The 21,008-nt window shown below is 39.4% G+C and overlaps 1 protein-coding gene across 3 annotated transcripts in view; it reads right to left on the reverse strand.

Moving 5' to 3' along the window:
• DMGDH (dimethylglycine dehydrogenase) overlaps nucleotides 1–21,008 on the reverse strand; it is a 120,965-nt gene that overhangs the window by 8,309 nt on the left and 91,648 nt on the right. For 2 of the 3 annotated variants that reach the window (XM_017959687.3, XM_003899855.3), the window contains one exon: nucleotides 18,840–18,899. In XM_017959687.3, coding sequence (XP_017815176.1) covers nucleotides 18,840–18,899 — 60 coding nt within the window. Of the gene's footprint in view, nucleotides 1–15,286; nucleotides 18,503–18,839; nucleotides 18,900–21,008 lie in introns of those variants that run through there. The other variant, XM_009208667.4, reaches the window with a different exon arrangement.

Below are 21,008 nucleotides of genomic sequence, written 5' to 3' on the forward strand. Positions count from 1 at the left end.
TGGTGGATTATGAAAGTGACCCTTGTGTCTAATGGGTCTGGACAGTGGTACGGGCTGTCAGTAAGCAATGTGCAACTCAATTTCTACCTATAGAAAGTCTTTTTCAAGAAGAAAATTCACTTTTTTGAAACATGATGCTAAAACAACCCCAAAATGTGGTATTTTCTTTTTTCTTCTTCAGAATAATGTCTCTGGAATGTATTTACCTATTGGGTTGCATTCATTAGTTCATTCTCAAAACATTTATTGAGTCCCTACTATGTGTGAGGCATAGTGCTAGGCCCTGTGTGGGTAAAAAATGAGTTAGACACAGACATTTTTATCCAAGAGTTTATTCTCTAACACTGTGCTTTTCAACCTTTTTTTTTTTTTTTTTACTTCTTCCTTGCAACACATGACAGATGACATTCCTATTCCTAATACATTCCCATGGACACACTCAGGGTCATTCCCAGTGCAATCAATATAAGGGAATGAGAGCAACATTGTTATAGGGATAACCTTGAATTCATTCTTATGTATTAAAAAAAAAAGTAGGAATCAGGCAAACTGGAAGACTTCACACTTATTGGTAATACACCTTAATACAGCTTACCTGTGAGTAGGACGCACAAGTGAGCAACGACTCGTCAGCAGAGACACTTAGCTAATAACAGAGATAGAATTCGACTCAACCAAATGCCAGGAGACACATGATAAGTGTGATAAACTAGTCAGAGGTGAAGAGAGAGCACTGAGAGCGAGCGCCCTGGAGGGAGGGCTGACATCCGTGGGAGGTTAGTGTGAGACTTCTGCATACTCTGCCTAGACAAGCATCTCTTATGTGAGGGAAAGGAAATTTGTGATATATAAATCATGTCTACAGTGAATGAGATTTAATCAGCGATCACAATGTGGAAAACAAGATTCTCAAAACAGTCGCCACAGACAGACTACTCTCTGAAAGCAAAGAAAGGAAACAATCAAAAACTTCCATTTCTTCATTGGCAATAAGAAAGAATATTTCCCGCCTAAGATGTCCTCCACCACTAACATTTAGGACTTACACAGTTCTTTCTGCACTTGAAACATTTAGAACTGAGTGTAATAAATCCCCTTAACCTCCAGAGAAGCAGCAACAGGGGTCCTCACACACCCTCACTGAGACCCCCCCTCCCAGTCTATTCCTTTCCCAGTTTAGAGCCTCTAGGATGAATCCACAATGAAATATGATTTCTGTGGATAATCCAACTTTAAATTGCTGACCTACACAGGAAGTTAGAGAAAGTTTCCATTAGCTGAGGTTAAAATAATGTGCAAAATGAACATCCAATTCTCTCTCCTTCCCCAGGGTGATACAAACGGTGAGAACCAACTATAAAGCTTTATTATGAAGCCAGATCATGAAAATTTAAAGAAGATTGGAACTCGTGTTATTTAATATAGGGCAAATGGGGGCAGGGAGTCACAGGAAGAGCTTGATTCATTTGAATTCATATATAGGATAAATTCATGATAACAAGTCATAACAAACCAGGGTTCACTATAGTTAAAACATGCAGAGTTGGTCCTTGAACGATACCACTTTAAGCTGCAGAGGTCCACTTATATGTGGATTTTTTTTCAACTGAACACAAATAGAAAATACAGTATTCGTGGGTTTTGAAACCCATGCATATGGAGGGGATGACTTTTTGTATATATGGGTTGGTGGTTCTTGAGAAAACCCAGATTTTGGTATATGTGGGGGTTCTGGAACCAATCCCCCACATACACAGAGGGATGACTGTATATCTAAGAAAGAATTCTATAACAGCAACAGTTTTTTTGTTTTGTTTTGTTTTTTGCTATCTTTTAAAAAGGAGACTTGCAATCATAGAATAATGATGACAAAGGGTGTTTTTTAGAGTTCTTGTCTACATTGGAATCAATAACTATACTGAAAAAGTTTTATGCCTTATTGTGTGGAGAAGCACTTCAACAAGAGTCAGTGACCAAACGCCTTATACGGTGTGATTTATGGAATGCCAGCAGATCTGAGATTATTTCCTCACCTACTGTCATAGAATCTGAATCTTTACCATTAGAGATACATTTACAGCTTGAAGGTTCTTAATCTTCCTGAGTCTCCTATTCAATAATTTTCTTTCAATTATTTATTCAACTGTTCTTAAGCTCCTGCTGAATATTAGATACTGTGTTAGGCAGGGGGTGTTCAGAGCTTCAGAGAACATGATCTTGGGCCCAGTCTTGAAATTATTACATCTCCTCAATGTATTAACAGGAAACAATGTTTTAACAGGAAAATGTTTTTCCTCAATGTTTTAACAGAAAAAAAGAACAATTTGAGATTATTGGAAACATAGCAGAACATGACACATAATAGCATATCAATTAGCAATACAAATTTTGAAATATGAGTCATGGTTGGTTCTGTGTGTTCTAGGGTATAAAAATCACAAAAGTTTTATAAATCTAAAACAAAGAATATCTAATATGGGAGGCAGAAATGCAAACAAATAGAAGCCTCAATAGAGGTATGGACAGTAGGGGCCCAAGGAAGAAAATGACCCAGTTCCGCCTGGGATGGGAGAGGGGGGATCGGAGCAGCATTCTTTGAGTTGAGTTTTGAAAGATGGATAGGTCTCATAACAACTACTGTCTGTACAGCCTTTCCCAAAAGTGTCTGTATTTACATTATAATTTGATCTACACAGAAACACCCCACAGATGCTGGGTTTGGAGTCTAAAAGCAGTGCGTTAACTCAGTCAAAGACAGGCAATCAACAAACTGGTTAAGAACCAAGATCTCAGGAGGCCTAGCCCTGTTTGTTTTGCCTACTCTGAACAGCCTTAACGGAGCCACTTAAATCAATATCTGCTACATCTGAGGGGATGTGGTGGAAGCTGGCCATGACCAACTGGGGGTGCTGGCTGAGAGCTATTGGGGCAGAGCTAGGCGAGGGATGAGATGTGCTGGAAGGGGAGACTAACTCTACCTTTGTCAAATTCACATTTTACCAAAGGCTGAGAAGGAACATCAGGTATTAGCTAACCATGAGGGAAATAGGAAAGGTTGGGGGTGAGTGGGCAAAAACTTTCTCTAGAAAAAAAATTATAGTAGTAAATTCAGTTTAAAAAATAATAAAATATTAATAAGTAACATTTACAATTTATTATGCCCTTGCCATGTGTCACATACTAAAATGATGGCTTCACATTCACGAGCTCATTTAATCCTCATGACAACCCTTTAAGATGGATATTTTAATCCCCAGTTTATGAAAGACTAAACTGAGGCTTAGTTATATGACAAGATAAACCTGCACCTTTAGATTTTATCCATATTTTTTTTAAATGCCTGTACCTGGAGTCTATCATTAGAAAACACAGATGATATAAATACTGTAAATAAAGAATATTTCTTTTAAATTTCTTTTAGGTGACCAGAACCTATTTTGAATGACATTTATTACAAAATAATATTTGTGTACTATGTAAAAGTATCTGAAAACATTCTGAATGTTAACACTAATGCAGTCTGATATCTGCATTTGTATATCCCTAAATTAGGAATTGGGTCTTTTCAGTAATTTCATCCTCAGACATGAAATAAAACATAGTCTAACAAAAACAACAACAAAAATCTCACTGAAAGTAAGGAACACTTATTTTCTTTTTTCTTTTTCTTTTTCTTTTTTTTTTTTTTGAGATGGAATCTCTCTCTGTCACCCAGGTTGGAGTGCAGTGGTTACAATCTTGGCTCACTGCAACCTCCATCTCCTGGGTTCAAGCAACTCTCCTGCCTCGGCCTCCTGAGTAGCTGGGACCAGGCACACACCACCATGCCTTGCTAATTTTTGTATTTTGGGTAAAGGTGGGGTTTTGCCATGTTGGCCAGGCTGGTCTTGAATTCCTGACCTCAGATAATCTGCTTACCTCAACCTCCCAAAGTGCTGGGATTACAGGTGTGAGCCACCTCACCCAGCTGGAACACTTTCAATAAGTGCTATAAGTACAGGCAGGAGGCTGCACCTGCCCATTGGCACAATTCCCCTGTCTCAAACCAACAAGGCTCCTGACTTAGGAAGATTTTAAGTCAAGTGATAGCATTTCATTTTCATTTTACTTGGCTTTGCTCCCAAGATTATATATTTTACTGTACTATATAATTATTAATTATAAATGAGATGAAAATGTGTCTGAAGGTTAATGCTGTAATTAAAATTGGTGCTTTCAGGATGACCCAAGAACAGAAATATATTTTTTTAATAAGTCATTGCCAAATTAACTATATAAATAGCTATTAATATCTTTGAAAAATGTATAAATTTCCGGAGCACTGAGACTATAGCCTAAAAATAGTCTTGGCTTGTGTTTTTAAAATTTATTAATTTTAAATAGCAATATGAGTCATTAAAACAGCCACCTGTAATACATACTAAATATAATATCTACCTATATAAAAACATTAAGTAGATTTTAAGTGAAATATAATTACTCATCTCTCATTAGCTCTATTATAAGAACCATATTACCTAAAAGCACATGTAAATGAAAGGAAATCAGTATATTTTTGGTTGTGATTCTTAGGGCAATGGACAGCTCTCAGATATGTAGTTAAAGTCAAATTTGACAGCAGCATGGTAGGCAGGGTCTGATATGGAGAGTCAGGGTAGTGCGCTATAAGACACTGGGGAGAGATTATGAAAATACAGTCTTGGACCTTTTCTTTTCCATCTATATGGAGCCAAAAACCCATCAGAAAATCCAAAGAAGTCATCAATTTTTTTATTGATTTTGTATCCATCAAAATCTACTCGTCTTTCAAAACTCAACTCAAGCAACTTCTCTGTACAATTGGTGATGATGGAATGCTGTCCCCAGCCCTACTCTGCCACCCCAGGGAGAATTGGGTCATGTTCTTCCTTGGGCCCCCACTGTCCATACCTCTATCATAGCTTCTGTTTGTTTGAATTTCTGCCTCCATATGTTATTCTTTGTTTTAAATTTATAAAACTTTTATGATTTTTACACCTTCATAGAAAGTTCTAGAGACATAAGGGAATCAGTGTAACATCCTCTGTCCCAGTAATGCTTTCTTCAAAATTAGGAACAGCACTGGTTGTGGAATCAGTCTCCTGTGTCTTATAGGCGTGGAAGGGCTGCAGAGACTCTGGTCATCAGCTACTGTAAGTGGCAGAGTGAAGATGGAAATCCAGATGACAGGCTGCGCCACTATCCCTCAATACTTTCCTGAAAAGCTTCTCATTTAGAATGGGTTTTGGATCATCATTTAAAGCAATCCAGGTGGGAATCCCATTCCAAAGCCTGTGGCCATCACTCACCTACAGTCTATGTCAATCTGAACTTTCTTTACTCAATTGTGCAGTACCCTGTGCACCTGTGCCACTGTATATGCCTCAGGAAACTTATAATAAAGCCATAAACTGGATTCATTCATTTGGGGGAATGAATTCACTTAACATCCCCAACTCCCATAATAGACAAATTACAGCATTATTCATTTCATATTTACAGAATTAGAATCACAGGAGTCTTAAAGCAAGCAGAAAACTTAGTCCAAACTCATTTTCCGTATGAGAAAACTAAAGCCCTACAAAATTATGGGTCTTGCCAGCAGTGACAAAGTGAGTTAGCACCAAACCTCAAACCCAGGCTTCTCGACTCTTGGTTCCTTTTCCACTATTCAGAACTTCTTAACATTCCATATAAGTTCACAGTAACCACAATTTCAACATCTCCTTGATAGCAAAACATTAAATTATTAGTTTAGCAACTAAAGTTGGTTATTATTGGCTGGAAAGTGAATATTCCCTGTATCAGTCTGCTCTTGCATTGCTATAAAGAAATACCTGAGACTGGGTAATATATAAAGAAAAGAGATTTAATAGGCTCATAGTTCTGCAGGCTGTACAGGAAGCATGATGCTGGCATCTGCTTGGCTTCTGGGGAGGCCTTAGCAAGCAAAGTTAGAATCATGGTGGAAGGCAAAGGGGGAGCGGTACTTCACATGGCCGGAGAAGGAGCAAGAGATAGAGTGCAGAAAGATGTTACTCACTTTTATGTGACCAGATCTCATGAGAACTCACTATTGCGAGGCCAGTACCAAGGGGGATTGTGCTAAACCAGTCATGAGAAATTTCCTCCCATGATCCAATCACCTCTCATCAGGCCCCACCTCCAACATTGGGGATTACAATTCAACATGAGATTTGGTGGGGAAACAGATACAAACCATATCATTACACCTCTAACCCCAAAATCTCACATCCTTCTCATGTTGCAAACTATAATCATGCCTTCCCAGAGTTCCCCAAAGTCTTAGCTCATTTCAGAATTAACTCAAAAGTCTGAAGCCCAAAGTCTCATCTGAGACGAGGCTAGCCCCTTCTGCCTATAAGCCTGTAAAATAAAAAACAAGTTAGTTACCTCTAAGACACAATGGGGATACAAGCACTGGGTAAATATTCCCATTCCAAAAAGGAAACATTGGCCAAAAGAAAGGAGCTATAAGCCCCACAGAAGTTGGAAACCCACCAAGGTAGTCATTAAATCTTAAGGCTCCAAAATAATCTCCTTTTACTCTATATCATACACCAAGGGCACACTGGTGTGCCCAAAAGCTTTGGGCAGTTATGCTTCTGTGGCTTTGCAGGGTTCAGCCCCCGCAGCTGCTCTCATGGGCTGGTGTTGAATGTCTGCAGCTTTGGCAGGCTGAGGGTGCAAGCTGCTGGTGGATCTACCATTCTAGGGTCTAGATGATGGTGGCTCTCTTCTCACAGCTCCACTAGGCAGTGCCCCAGTGGGGACTGTATGTGGGGGCTCCAACCCCACATTTCCCCTCCACACTGTCTTAGGTAGACATTCTCCATGAGGGCTCCACCCTTGCAGCAGGCTTCTACTTGGACATCCAGGCATTTCCATACATCCTCTGAAATTTAGGTGGAGGCTCCCAAGCCTCAACTCGTGCACTCTGTGCACCCACAGGCTTAATTCCATGTGGAAGCTGCCAAGGTTTATGGCTTGCACCCTCTAGAGCAGCAGCCCAAGCTTTACTAGGGCCCATTTGAGTCACAGCTAAAGCTGGAGCAGCTGGGATGCAGGGAGCAGTGTCCCAATGCCATGCAGGGGAGTGGGGCCCTTGGCCTGGCCCACAAAACATTCATTCCTCCTAGACCTCTGGGCCTGTGATGATAGGGGTTGCTGTGAAAGTCTCTGACATGCCTTCGAGACCTTTTTCCCCAGTGTTTTGGTTATCAGCACTTGGCTCCTTTTTATTTATGCAAATGTCTGCAGCCTGCTTGAATCCCTCCCCACAAAATGGGCTTTTCTTTTCTACCACATGGTAGAAAAGGTTGCACATTTTCCAAACTTTTACACTCTGCTTCCCCTTTAAATATAAGTTCCAACTTCAGATCATTTCTTTGTTCACACATATGAGCACTGGCTGTCAGAAGTAGCCAGGCCACATCTTGAACGCTTTGCTGCTTAGAAATTTCTTCCACTAGATACTCTAAATCATCATTCTCAGTTTCTAAGATCCACAGATTCCCTAGGGCAGGAGCACAATGCAGCCATGTTCTTTGCTAAGGCATAACAAAAGTGACCTTTATTCCCATTCCCAATAAGTTCTTCATTTCTATCTGAGACCTCCTTAGGTTGGCCATCTCTGTCCATATCACTATCAGCATTTAGGTCACAACAATTCAACACACCTCTAGGGAATTTCAAAACTTCCCTAATCTTCCTATCTTCTTCTGAGCCCTCCACACCCTTCTAAACTCTGCCCATTACCCAGCTCCAAAGCTGCTTCCACATTTTCAGATATCTTTATAGCAATATCCCACTCCTCTGTACCATTTTTCTGTATTAGTTTGTTCTCTCACTGCTATAAAGAAATGCCTGAGACTGGGTAATTTATAAAGAAAATAGATTTAATTGGCTCACAGTTCTGTAGACTGTACAGGAAGCATGATGTGGGCATCTGCTTGGCTTCTGGGGAGGTCTCAGGGAACTTACAATCATGGTGGAAGGCAAAGGGGGAGCTGGCATGTCTTACATGGCAGGAGCAGGAGCAAGAGAGAGGAGGGAGGTGCTATATACTTTTAAACAACTAGATCTCATGAGAACTCACTCACTTTTGTGAGGACAGTACCAAGGGGGATGGTGCTAAATCATTCATTAGAAACCACCCCCATGATCCAATCACTTCCCACCAGGCTCCACTTCCAACAATGGGGATTACAATTTGACATGAGATTTGGTGCAGACACAGATCCAAATCATATCACTCCCATATACAGGTAGTTTTCATTCTCTGCCCTTAGCAATTTAAAAGAAAGCACTCATATAGCATTTTTCTAACCAAACTTACTGACCAGTTAAAATTCCTTCTCAAAAGTCTTTAATATTACTAGAATAGGAAACCTATTCACTAAAAAAGGGGGATAAAATAGAAACCTGGAAAATAACTAAAATATAGTTCCTAAGCTAGGCAAGTAATCAGGCTAATTAGCATTCAAATCAAACTAGATTTTCAAAACTAAAGCCCCCATTACATGTCTTTAATATTAAATCTTACTAGATTAGATGTTAAAGAGAACACTTATTTTTCAGTTTTTTAATGTAATGATTAAAAAGAAAACTGTGAAATGAACCCGTGGCTTTATCAGATTTATGTTTAACTGCTTTGGCCAACAACTACAATATAGAGTTTTCATAATAGATTTTATCTGTCTAGAGTAGAGTAATAGATTTCATCTCTCTAGAAGAACAATTGCCCATTTGGTATTTTAAGTATAGCACTTAAGCCTAAATGCAAAGTAAATAATAATCAAAGGAAATTTTAAAAGCATGAAGAAATGAGGCCTCGATAGGGACCCAAGATCTTCCTTACGGAGATCTTAAAAAAAGAAAAAGGATTTCATGTATAGTTCCCTTTCTCTAAATGACTTATTTAGATTCAGTTCAATAAGATGGAAAGGAACTAACACTTAGTGAGGTACCAAATGTTCTTTATCTCGTCTAATACTTATGACAAACTTATGGAGTGAACATTTTCTTCATTTTACAGATGAGAAAACTGAAATGCTCATAGATTAAGCAATGCATCTAGTCCAAATCAGTAAATGGCAGAAGCACAATTCAAATCCTTCAACAAATATTTACAGAGCCCTCACTAGTGATCAGACACAGGGGTGAGGCTAAGGATTCTTGGCCTCTGTCCTCACAGCATCCACAGTCTAGCTGAGGAGGTGGCCAGGAATATAAGGTGTGGTGAGTACCAGGGCAGAGGAAAGTGCAGAGTGCTATAGAAGACGGATTATCAACACTTACCTGCCTCAATGACCACCTATATCTGAAGGGTCCTAAGCCATACTTCCAGAGCCAAGCTCTCCAAACCCACATGCTCAGATGCCTTCTGGGACTCTCTGCTTGGCTACCCCAGAGTCCTCCAACCCAAGTCCTCCCAACTTCCCACCCACACGCCTCCACCTGTGTTTCCAAGTTAACCAACAGTTCATTAACATCCTCCTCTCCACCCCTTCACGTGTAGTCCCTCATGTGGTATCCACCCTTCCTTCTAAATAGCACTTACTGCTCTTTCTTCTCCATCCTATGACCACTGCTTTAGTTAAAGCCTTCGCCTTCTCTCGACTGGATTTATTTGATAATTAGGAGAATGGTCTCCCAGTCACCAGACAAACTCACTTTTGATCTGTTTCCCATCACCAGAGTGTCACTCCTTACTCAAAATTCTTGGGTCACTCCCCGGGTTCCCCAGGATACACTCCAAATTCCTTAGCTTGGCACATGAGGCCCTTCATGATGGCCCAGGACTTTTCAAACATCATCTTTTGACATTACTTTCAACAACAAAATATTTACTGGGCATCTGCTATGTGCCAGCCCTGAGCTAGGTGTTGGGGATAAAAATAATAAACAAAACATATGTTGTATTGCCAGCACCTGTACTCAGGAAGCTTACATTCTGTTCAAAAGAAAAACACGAAAAATAAACAAAATAACGGCAAGCTCTAAGTGCTGTAAGGAGAATATAGCTGCAAAATTTTAAAAAATTATCCGGTAAAATCCAATGATGTTTTAAAAGGTGATATATCATTACCAAGTGGGTTTTATCCTAAAAATGAAAGGTTGGCATAATGTTAGAAAATTAATAAATGTAATAAATTATATAACAAAGTAAAACAAACAAACAAAATGATTATCTCAGTAGATGCAGAAAATCATTTGCTAAAATCCAATATCTATTCCTGATCTTTTTTAAAAATGTTAAGAGTTAACACTAGGAATAGAAGCAAATGTCTTCAACTTGGTAAAGAACTTCCAGGCAAGAACATAAGGCAAGCCCATCCTGGCCAACATGGTGAAACCCCATCTCTACTAAAAAAATACAAAAAAAAAAAAAAAAAATGAGCTGGGCATGGTGGTGCACACCTGTAGTCCCAGCTACTTGGGAGGCTGAGGCAGGAGAATCACTTGAACCCAGGAGGTGGAGGTTGCAGTGAGCCGAGATCATGCAACTGCACTCCAGCCTGGAGATAGTGTGAGACTCTATCTCAAAAAAAAAAAAAAAGAAAAGAAAAGAAAAGAATATAAGGAAAGAAAAAGAAATAAAAGATATCCAAATTAGAAAAGACAAAGAAAAGCTTTATTTTTGTACAGCATGATTATCCATGTAGAAAATCCGATGGAATCTACAAAAATGCTACTAGAACCACTAAGCAGATTGAGCAAAGGTCCAAAATATAAGATCAACATGTAAGACCAATTGTATTTCTATATTTTGGCAATAAACAACTGAAAATTGAAATTAAAAATACCATCTACAATAGTATCAAAACATGAAATACTTAAGGATAAATATGTTAAAAGATGTGTAAGACCTGTATACTGAAAACTATAAAACATTCCTGAGATAAATAAAAGATGACTTGAATAAATGTAGAGATAGACCTTGTTCATGCATTGGAATACTTGAATTGACCCATAGATAAAATGCAATTCCAATAAAGTCTAGCAGGTTTTTTTGGTACACATTGACAAGCCAATTCTAAAATTAATGAAATTCAAAGGACCTAGAATAGCAAAACAGCTTAAAAAAAAAGAGAGAACAAAGTTGCAGGGCTGGCTGGGCGCGGTGGCTCAAGCCTGTAATCCCAGCACTTTGGGAGGCCGAGACGGGCGGATCACGAGGTCAGGAGATCGAGACCATCCTGGCTAACACGGTGAAACCCCGTCTCTACTAAAAAATACAAAAATCTAGCCAGGCGAGGTGGCAGGCACCTGTAGTCCCAGCTACTCGGGAGGCTGAGGCAGGAGAATGGCGTAAACCCAGGAGGCCGAGCTTGCAGTGAGCTGAGATCCGGCCACTGCACTCCAGCCTGGGCGACAGAGCGAGACTCCGTCTCAAAAAAAAAAAAAAAAAATTGCAGGGCTATCACAACCTTATTTGAGCAACAGTAATCAAGACAGAGTAGTACTGGCCTTTGGAAAGATAAATAGATATACAGAATACAACAGAGTCTAGAAATAGACCTACAAACATATGGACAACTGACAAATATATAAAGGCAATGAAATTCAGAACATATAGTCTTTTCAACAAATGGTGCTGAAAGCAATTGGTCATCCAAGTACGAATAAATAAAACTTCAGTCCATACCTCATCCCAGATACAAGATCAACTAAAAATGGTTCATAGACCTAAATGTAAAAAGTAAAATAATAAAACTTCTAGAAGAAAATATAGCAGAAAATCTTTATGACTTTGGATTAGGCGAAGATTTCCTAGATATGAACCAAAAGCATGATTCATAAAAGAACAATCGATAAGAACTTTTAAAATTCAAAAATTAAAAATGGCTCTTTGAAAGACACCATCGGACAAATGAAAAGTCAAGACATCTGGAAAAAATTTGCAAAGCATGTATCTGCTAAAGAATATAGAAAGCACTTTATAAACTCAATTAAAAAAAAAATCCTAGGTAAGAGATTTAACCAGACATTTCACAAAAAAAGATATAGAAATGGCAGATAGGCACATCAAAAAATGTCCAACATCATTTGTTAACTTAAAACCATCATGAGACATTACTACATATCTCTTAGAACAGCTAAAGTTAAAAAAACTGACCATGGAAAGTATTGGACAAGAATATACAGGAGCTGGAGCTCACATACTGCTGGTAGGACTGTAAAATATAAAATGGCACACAGCTTGGCAAAACAGTTTCTTACAAAGTTACCATACACTTGCCATTTTATTCAGTCATTTCACTACTAGGTATTTACCCAAGGAAAAAGAAAGCCTATGTTGATACAAATACTTGTACACCAGCGTTCATGGTGCCAGCTGACTTTTGATCAACTTAGGTTTGAACTGCATGGGTCCACTTATATGTGCATTTTTTTCAACCAAGCAGATCAAAAATACAGTATTTACAGGATGCAAAACCCAACTTTTTCTATAGGCAGGTTCCACAGACAAACTGCAGAGCTTGAAGAAAATTTTGGTACCCTTGGGCAGTCATAGAACCAATCCCCCAGGTACACCAAGAGACTACTGGAGTTTTATTTGTAATAGCCCTAAACTGGAAACATCCCAAATATTTATCAACGAGTGAGTATATAAACAAATTGTAGTATGTCCATACAATGGAATACTACTTCCTATAAAAGGGAATGAATTATTATTATTATTATTATTTTTTTTTTTTTTTTTGAGGCAGAGCCTTGCTCAGTTGCCCTGGCTGGAGTGCAGTGGCACAAACAGGACTCACTGCAGCCTTGATCTCCCAGGCTCAAGCAGTCCTCCTTCCTCAGCCTCTCAAGTAGCTAGGACTACTGGCATGCGTCACCATGCCCAGCTAATTTTCTGTGGAGACAGAAGTCTCACTGTGTTGCCCAGGCTGGTTTCAAACCTGGGTCGAGGTGATCCTTCCACCACCTCCACCTCCCAAAGTGCTGGGATTACAGGTATGAGATGCTACTTGGAATGATCGATTAATAAACATAACAACACGAATGACTCTCAAGTTATGCCGAGGGAAAGACTTCACACACAAAAAAGCATATACTCTATGATTCCAGTTTTATAGATTTTGCATTTATTGTAAAAATTGCAAAGTAATCTATAGTCTCAGACATAAATTGTTGCCTGGGGGGTAGGTGAGGCTGTGGGGAGGGTGGTGGGTAGGGATCACAAAGGGGCATGAACACCCTGGGGATGAGGGATAGGTTTACTATCTTCACTGTGGTGATGATTTCACTGCTGTATCATGTATTAAAACTTATCAAATTGCTTACTTTAAATATGTCAATTTATTGCATGCTCAAATACGCTGTTAAAATAATAAGAAAACTAAAAGCAATCTTAAAAATTACTTCAGTTCATTCCTAGACCTGGGCTTCCATGGATATCCCAATTTGAAAGCAGTCAGCTAAACATCACATTTCAGCTTTTAGGGTAGAAACAAAGTACTGTTTCATAACAGAAATGGGATATATATGAAAATAATGATTCAATGGCTTTAGTTTAATGTATCCTGACAGGTGTTTCAGGAATGATCAGCTACACTTCCACTAGGTTTTACCTCTTTCCTTGTCCTTTCCTTCTCTTCCTCTCCCCTCCTTTCTCCTCTCCTTCGCCTTCTCACTCAGCAGTGAAAATGGGTAAGAGAACAAGGATAGCTTAATTCAGATGACACAATTATGTGGCTCATAAAGATAACATGACACCAATGTCTTCAACCACTGTGCTAGGAGGCATTCCATAGGATTTTAGACTTGCAAAAGTAGCCTTCTTTTACAGATTAAAAATCTTAGGCATTAAAATCAAGTTGAATGGCTTTCCTGGGCCACACAGCTAGAATTTGGTGACTTTAAAAAAAAAAATTCACTTACTACCCAGTTCTAAAAGCAAAAACAAAGATGTGGGGCAGAATACGAACCCGCAGCCTAGCCGGAATAGGCTCTAGATCTATCAATTTACTTCCATTCCACCACAGTTCTATAGCACCATCCTCTGACCAATCCACCTGTTTTTCTACTTTCCTATGTACTTTCAAGACTGTAGTTGGTATGAAGTTAAAAGAACTAAAACAGTGGTTCTCAATATTCACTGCATTAAAAAAAAAAAAATCACCTGTGGAGCTTTAAAAAGGAATCATAGACCCTACACCTAGAGTAAATCTAATTGATTTGGGGTAGGTCTGTGTTCTTAAATTAACTGCATTGAAACTACTTGGAGGGCTTATTAGAATAGATTGTTGGGCCAGGTGCGATGACTCACACCTGTAATCCTAGCACTTTGGTAAGCTGAGGCAGGTGGATCACCTGAGATCAGGAGTGCAAACCAGCCTGGCCAACATGGTGAAACCCCGTCTCTACTAAAAATACAAAAATTAACTGGGCATGGTGGCGGGCGCCTGTAATACCAGCTACTGGAGAGGCTGGATGTGCAAAGAGAATCTGTTTCTGAACCCTGGGGAGAGAGAGAGGGAGGGAGAGAGAGGAGAGAGAGAGAGGCAGAGAGAGCTGGGCTCTCACCTGGCAGCCTGACAGGGGTCTGGATGGTACCCAACAATTTGATTTTTCTAGCAGGTCCCCAGGTGACAGATGCTGCTGGTGTGTGGACCACATCTTGAGAACTACTTGTTAGTTTTTTGTTCTTTTAGTTCAGGTAATTTTTAGTTATTTGGGATAATATGTTCAGCCAGTTGAAAATCTTTGGTTGAAAACAGTAATTCTCCATCTCTGGAGAATCACCTGGGAATTAAAAACAACTGATGCCTGAGTCCCTACAATGGATTCTTTTTCAATTCCTCTTGGGTGTAGCCTAGGCCTTGGGATTTTAAACAGCAATATATTATTTAAACGAATCAAACCCCAGATGATTCTAATGTCCAGTCAGGGCTAAGTATCACTGAAAAATTTCTGCCTCCTCAATTCTTATTACCATTTACCTCAGATTTCCCAAAGAGAATTGGATACTTTGACCACTATATGAACTATTTCTTTCTAGCTTGTTGTCTATGAACAATGGTTTCATTCCACTTTTTTCTTTGTTTTTTTAACACTGATGTTTTCATAATAACTAATATTTACTGAATACCTGGGGTGTAGAAGGCTTGGTGCTGAGTGTTTTACCTCTTTACCAGGTGTTTCGGGTTGTTTTGTTTTTGCTTATTGAACAGTTATGCTTGAAATCTTTCCTCAGAAAGAGACCCTGCATTTTCTAGAATCAACATTGTCTTATAACTTATGGTTAATAGAGATCACATTTTATTCTGTTTCTACTGGTTAGAAGCTCTAGACAGGGAGAGAGGGGAAGGAGAGAGAAAAAGGGAAAGAGAGGGAGAAGGAGAGAAAGAGAAAGAGAGGGAGAAACATATTATAGAAAACAAGTTCTTCTGACCTGCTTCAACACATTACGCTTAACACTTGAGTCTCTGTGAATCTTCATGGAAGTTCTTCAGAAATGGACAAAAATTCAGTATTTCCACAAAGAAAATTCCAGGAATACCTATGACTCCATCCACAGGCAGCTGATTTTCCTTTTGCTCTTGATTAATGCATTTCTTCCATTTCCAACTAAAAAAAGGCCACTGATTTTCCCCCCAAAAGTTACTTCCTTTGGAACATACCAAAAATACCATTGAGAACAATGATATGAGTTGTTTCAGGTGAAGGGTTTTTAGTTAAGAAGATTTTAAAAGTACAGATTCAATTATTTTTACCGCAGCTGTGGTCAAGGCTTCCTGGCAGGGCTCTATGGAGCACTTCCCACAAGGTGGCAGTGTTGTACGTGGCTGGAGAGCCCTCTGCTTGTGGAAGGGTTATCTTCACAATTACGGCTAAGAACATCCCTACAGCTTTAGTTCCTGAAATACCATTTGTTTCCAGTTTCATGAGATCTGAGAGCTATCAGGAGTATATCCTTAACATTTAGACCTATGGTTTAGCAAGGTGTCTAATCAGCCGTACTTAATAAATGTGTTCTAGATGAATGGATGAATGAATGACACATGTGTATCAACTTCACATAAGCCAACACCAGCGGAAGGAGGCTGGGACAACTCCAAGAGGGAAGGAAGCAAGGGCCATGCACTGTCTCCCTTTGTGATGAAAGAGTTCTTCAGTACTCCATTGTTCTTTCCCTGCTTTCTTGCAGGTTTTGACAAGAACACGATTCACCCTAATAAGGCCTGATGGCCCATCTGCTCACCCAGCCATTTTCCTCCTTAAAATGGGCAAAGCAGCTATTCTGACCCTATCATAAAACACAAAATTAGTTACAGCAAAAACATGTGGGGGAAGTGTCCATTAATAAAAGGTAACCCATACAAATAATATATGTTGCCAGAGAGAGAAATTCCTGGGCAGTCTTTCAAGTCTGATAAGCCCACTGTGGAAAAGGACTTTGTGGGGGGAAAGTGGTGGGTGGGAAAGCTCCACGATGAGGTCAGAGGGTGGCGTTCGACCTGAGCTAAAGCAATGGCCTCCCCCAGGTCACTTTCCCTCTCTGTGCTTCAGTTTCCCCACTTCAGATGGGGGAGGGGAGTACCAGCTGATCCCCCGGGACTGATCTAGCTCTGACATAGTCTGCTTCTACCTTTTCTTCACATCATGGCTTAAACGATCATTGTGTAAATGCCTAAGGGTAAACCAGAAAATTCTATATGTTTGCTTTGAAGGGAAAGAAGTAGCTGATTTCAAACAATTGTAAAATGCCAAGGTTTTTACTGTGTTTGTTTTGGTATCAAACATAAATATCTCTCTGTATTAGCTGTTGCTTCTGTTCTCCTATAGCATCGATTTTCTGAAGCAATATAGGCTTACAGTATTTAAAATGTTATATGAAGCCAGTTTGGGTAACATTTTAGTTTTTAGGCACAGGACTTGAATGGTCAAGCTACAAAGCTTAGTTTGTAATTTTAATAAGTTTTCCAGGAATCTGTTTCATAATATAGACTGCTACGAAAACCACCAAAGTTGATCTAATCTATTCACCTTTCTTGGAGATTAGCAAGCATCATTATGAGTAGGTTAATACCAACTAGCCACTTGAATTGACATAACTGAAAAAGACTGGCTCAGTTGGGGGCCAGGTCCTTGGGATACAAGGACTTTTACCCTATAAAATCATTAGGAATTAACTTTGTGACACTTGAATGGGAAACAACAATTCAGAAATTATAAAAACATGCCAGAAATCAAAACTAGTATCTGTCAAACAACTAACTTCATTCTGAGATGAGTTTTGGTTATTTGGCCATATAACTTAACTAACAAATACATAATCCACCCCTGCTAATAATCATAAAAGATTTTTGAAAATCCCATTTCAATACCAGGGGATTATTTATCTATGCCTTATCCCTAAACAATAATATCTGAACACTGAAGCAAAAGAATCAGTTATCTATCTACCTATTTGTGACCAACAACAGAAATTTAGCACTTTCAAGAGTCGGGCCATTTTTAACCTTATTTGAAATAGCTAAAGTACGGCTTCTGCTATCAGAGGGAGCAATCTGCTGCTAGGGTCTGCCCAAATTCCAAGCACCTGCTTTCTCTGGTCTGGAGGCAGATGGTACATCATAAAAATAAAAGCCATGGGGAGAATGTACAGAAAGATATTCCCTTTAAAACCCTTTAGGAGGCTCTTTTTCCTAAAATCTCATACTATAAATACATGTTTTATGTTAATATTATAGCTGAGAATTTGGGAACTGACGCAGGGTCATGAAAAAGGTTTCCTTGGCCTGATTGAGTCATATACATGTATTCACGTATTTCCACAGGATGGGAAATCAGTCTTTAGCTTATAACCACCTAGGGCAGGACGTTGTATTTTTGGAGTTCTAACAAATGTCCTAAACAGTAGCCACTGCTGCCCTTGTTCTTCAATACTACCACTCACCACAGCTCTATTAAGTTCTTTTATTATCATTCTTAGGCACTGCTCAATGGAGTAACCTCATTTATATTTTTAAGACTTGTACATATGAGGTTGGCTTTAATAAATTGGCCTCGTGATATGCTTTTCCATCGTAATTATTTAGAGTAATGCTTCTCAAACCTTAGATGCATGAGAATCCCCTGCAGGGGCTGTTAAAACAGATTTGTTGGCCTGACTCCCAGAGATTCTGATTTAGTAGTTCTAGGGTGGGACCTGAGAATTAGCATTTCTAACAAGCTCCCAGTGAGGCTGATGCTGTTAGTCTGAAGGCTACATTTTAAGAACCACTGATGTAGGAGTTCCCTTTGGAGTGTCTTATCAGTTATGATTCTTTGGGCTTGTATTAGTTTCTTGTTTATATTCAGATGTTGCAGTTACACACAAAGATGCTTGACAAGCAGATGGACAGATCTGCTGAAGCGAGGCTGCTCCACGCTGTGAGTATCCAGAAGGATCGATGAATGCAGTATGTTTGATCAGCTAATGTGCAATTTCCCAAGTCACCAGGAGTTACTGTAAAATACACAACATGGCGCACTTCCAACATGAATGTCTACTAGAATCTGACAGGTAATCATCTTATCCTTACTAATTTTTCTCTTAGAATTTAGATTTAGCCCTTAAAGATGCTGGACTCTGCTATCTTAAATCTGCAAGCACACTCCAATAGTTTGAACTAAGCAAATGTTGACAAAAGAGTAATATGACACAATTGAGCAATGCCAGTATTTATGTTCACCTTGTTTCTCCTATAACCCATACTTGGTTAAAGTTTAAAGCATGGCTCTGTCACAAAATAGCATCGTAATGTTAAGATTTACTTCAAGTACCCTTTGGAATGTAAACATACCTTATTTAACTTCACAAAATATTCCAGTCCAGCTTCCAAAGGATTTGTATCACAGTTCATCTAAAAAGGAAACACACATTTTAAATCTTAGATGAGTGCAAATCATTTCGGTAACATCACTTTCATATTTGTTTTTAGGAGAAAGAACACTTTTTGATTTTTCAACACAGATTCTAAAGAAAGGCAAACTATAGACTGGTTTTGAAAATAATTTTTTAACCCAAAATTCAATGTAGCCTTTCAGCAAAACTGGTCATTTGAATATAACAAATATAGAAACTAAAATTCACTGTGTTTCCACAGCTCTCTCATTTTAATAAACATCTGAGGGAATGCACGCAACGTTCCTTCTAGAAACAAGATTTTCACATGTTTTTATGCAATAATTTTACATAACTATGTTTTGAAAAGTTATTAAGCAATTTACTTATCTTACAATTAACCAAGAATCAGGGTAAGGCGGAGGGAAAGCAGATGGTAGGAAGGTGGCTGATAGAGTTCAGGAGAGGAGAAAGGAAAAAGCAGAGTTTGAATTTCTATCTCTTCAAATGTGGCCAAGTCACTGTGATAGCTACCAATTCAGGGCTAACGGCAGTATTTGGTAATAGACCTGAAGTTAATGGTTTTGTTTCTTTCTTTGTTTTGTTGTTCTCTTTGCAGTGAGAGAACTAGTCTAAACCCCCTAAAAGTAGTCAAACTTTTAAAGCAACACAGCACCTACATAAACTAAATGAAGGAATGCTTGTTTCATATGACATAAAACGTTGCCTCATATTTCTTAATCAATTTGAGCTATTCTAAAATTATTTTTATCTGTTCAAAATTTCAGAATTTCTTCAAAGAAAAATAAAAATAAAAATGAAGCACACAGGATTGCAGTACCAACACTAGAGGGCGCTATGGCACTGCTGGGAAACTGGAGGGACTGGGGAAGAAAAGCTCTCCAGAGGAGGTCGCAGGGAGAGGAAATCTGAAAAAATAAAAGGCAGGAGGGTGGAGAAATGTCTGACTCTCAAAGGGCTGCTCCCGCTGCTTCATTACCCGGAGAGTGTGGGGACAGCGCTGTCCTCCGTTTCTGTCCTGCGCCTATCCTCACCTCAGTCCCCAGTTGTAGCTAGAGAATCCCCTAATAGGGGACCTCTCACAGAGACCTTGCCCACTTGCTTCTGCGTACTCTAAATGCCCCCGGGGTCCCTGCCTGGGCTTTGAAACACACTCTCCCCTCCAATCAAATGCACTTTATTATGTGCTTGGCACTTCCTAGACTCTCTCTACTATCTATGATAATTCTGTAGCATAAAAAAATCCATTTCTTAGAAAAGCAAACAGAAGTTCTGGAGGGTTAGGCCAGATAGCTGGTGCGTGGTGGAGGAAAAATTCAAACCCAAGAGTCCCCACTCTGAGTCCATCTTTTACCACTATCCCTTATCTTACCTTTCAGGCCTAAAACCTCAGTGTCTTCCAAAGAAACAACTAGTACATCTGAAATAGTGAATGGGTCCAGAGATAGCCTGCGACATTGGAAATAAAGCAGGAGAACAGAGTTTAAATCACAGGTTGGCCACTTACTAGGTAATCTGGACCAAGTGGTTCTCTAAGTCTCAGTGTTATTATGTGTAAAATAGAGGTAATGGAGAGTTGAGAAGGAAAATGAAATCATGCATATGAAAATATGTAAATGGTTAAAGCACTACAGAAATAGAAACTTTTTTTTTTTTTTTTTTTTTTTTTTGAGACGGAATCTCACTCTGTCACCCAGACTGGAGTGCAGTGACGCAATCTCAGCTCACTGCAACTTCTGCCTCCTCGGCTCAAGCAATTCTCCTGCCTCAGCCTCCCGAGCAGCTGGGACCACAGGTGTGCACCACCACACCCGGCTAATTTTTGTGTTTTTAGTAGAGATGGGGTTTCACTGTATTGGCCAGGCTAGTCTCGAACTCCTGGCCTTGTGATCCTCTCACCTCAGCCTCCCAAAGTGCTGGGATTACAGGCGTGAGCCACCGCGCCCAGTCGTACAAATAGAAACTCTTAATAACCATTATTAATGGTGGAGGAAGGCTGGACCCCACATTCTGGACCATCACTCCTGCCCCTCGGAAAGGAGTGTTAATTCACCAAAAGGTACAAGATAAGAAGAAAATGAAGACGGGCAAAATGACAGAGGAGGAG

The sequence above is a fragment of the Papio anubis genome, chromosome 5 (genome assembly GCF_008728515.1).
Source record: "Papio anubis isolate 15944 chromosome 5, Panubis1.0, whole genome shotgun sequence".
Classification (NCBI taxonomy): Eukaryota; Metazoa; Chordata; class Mammalia; order Primates; family Cercopithecidae; genus Papio; species Papio anubis.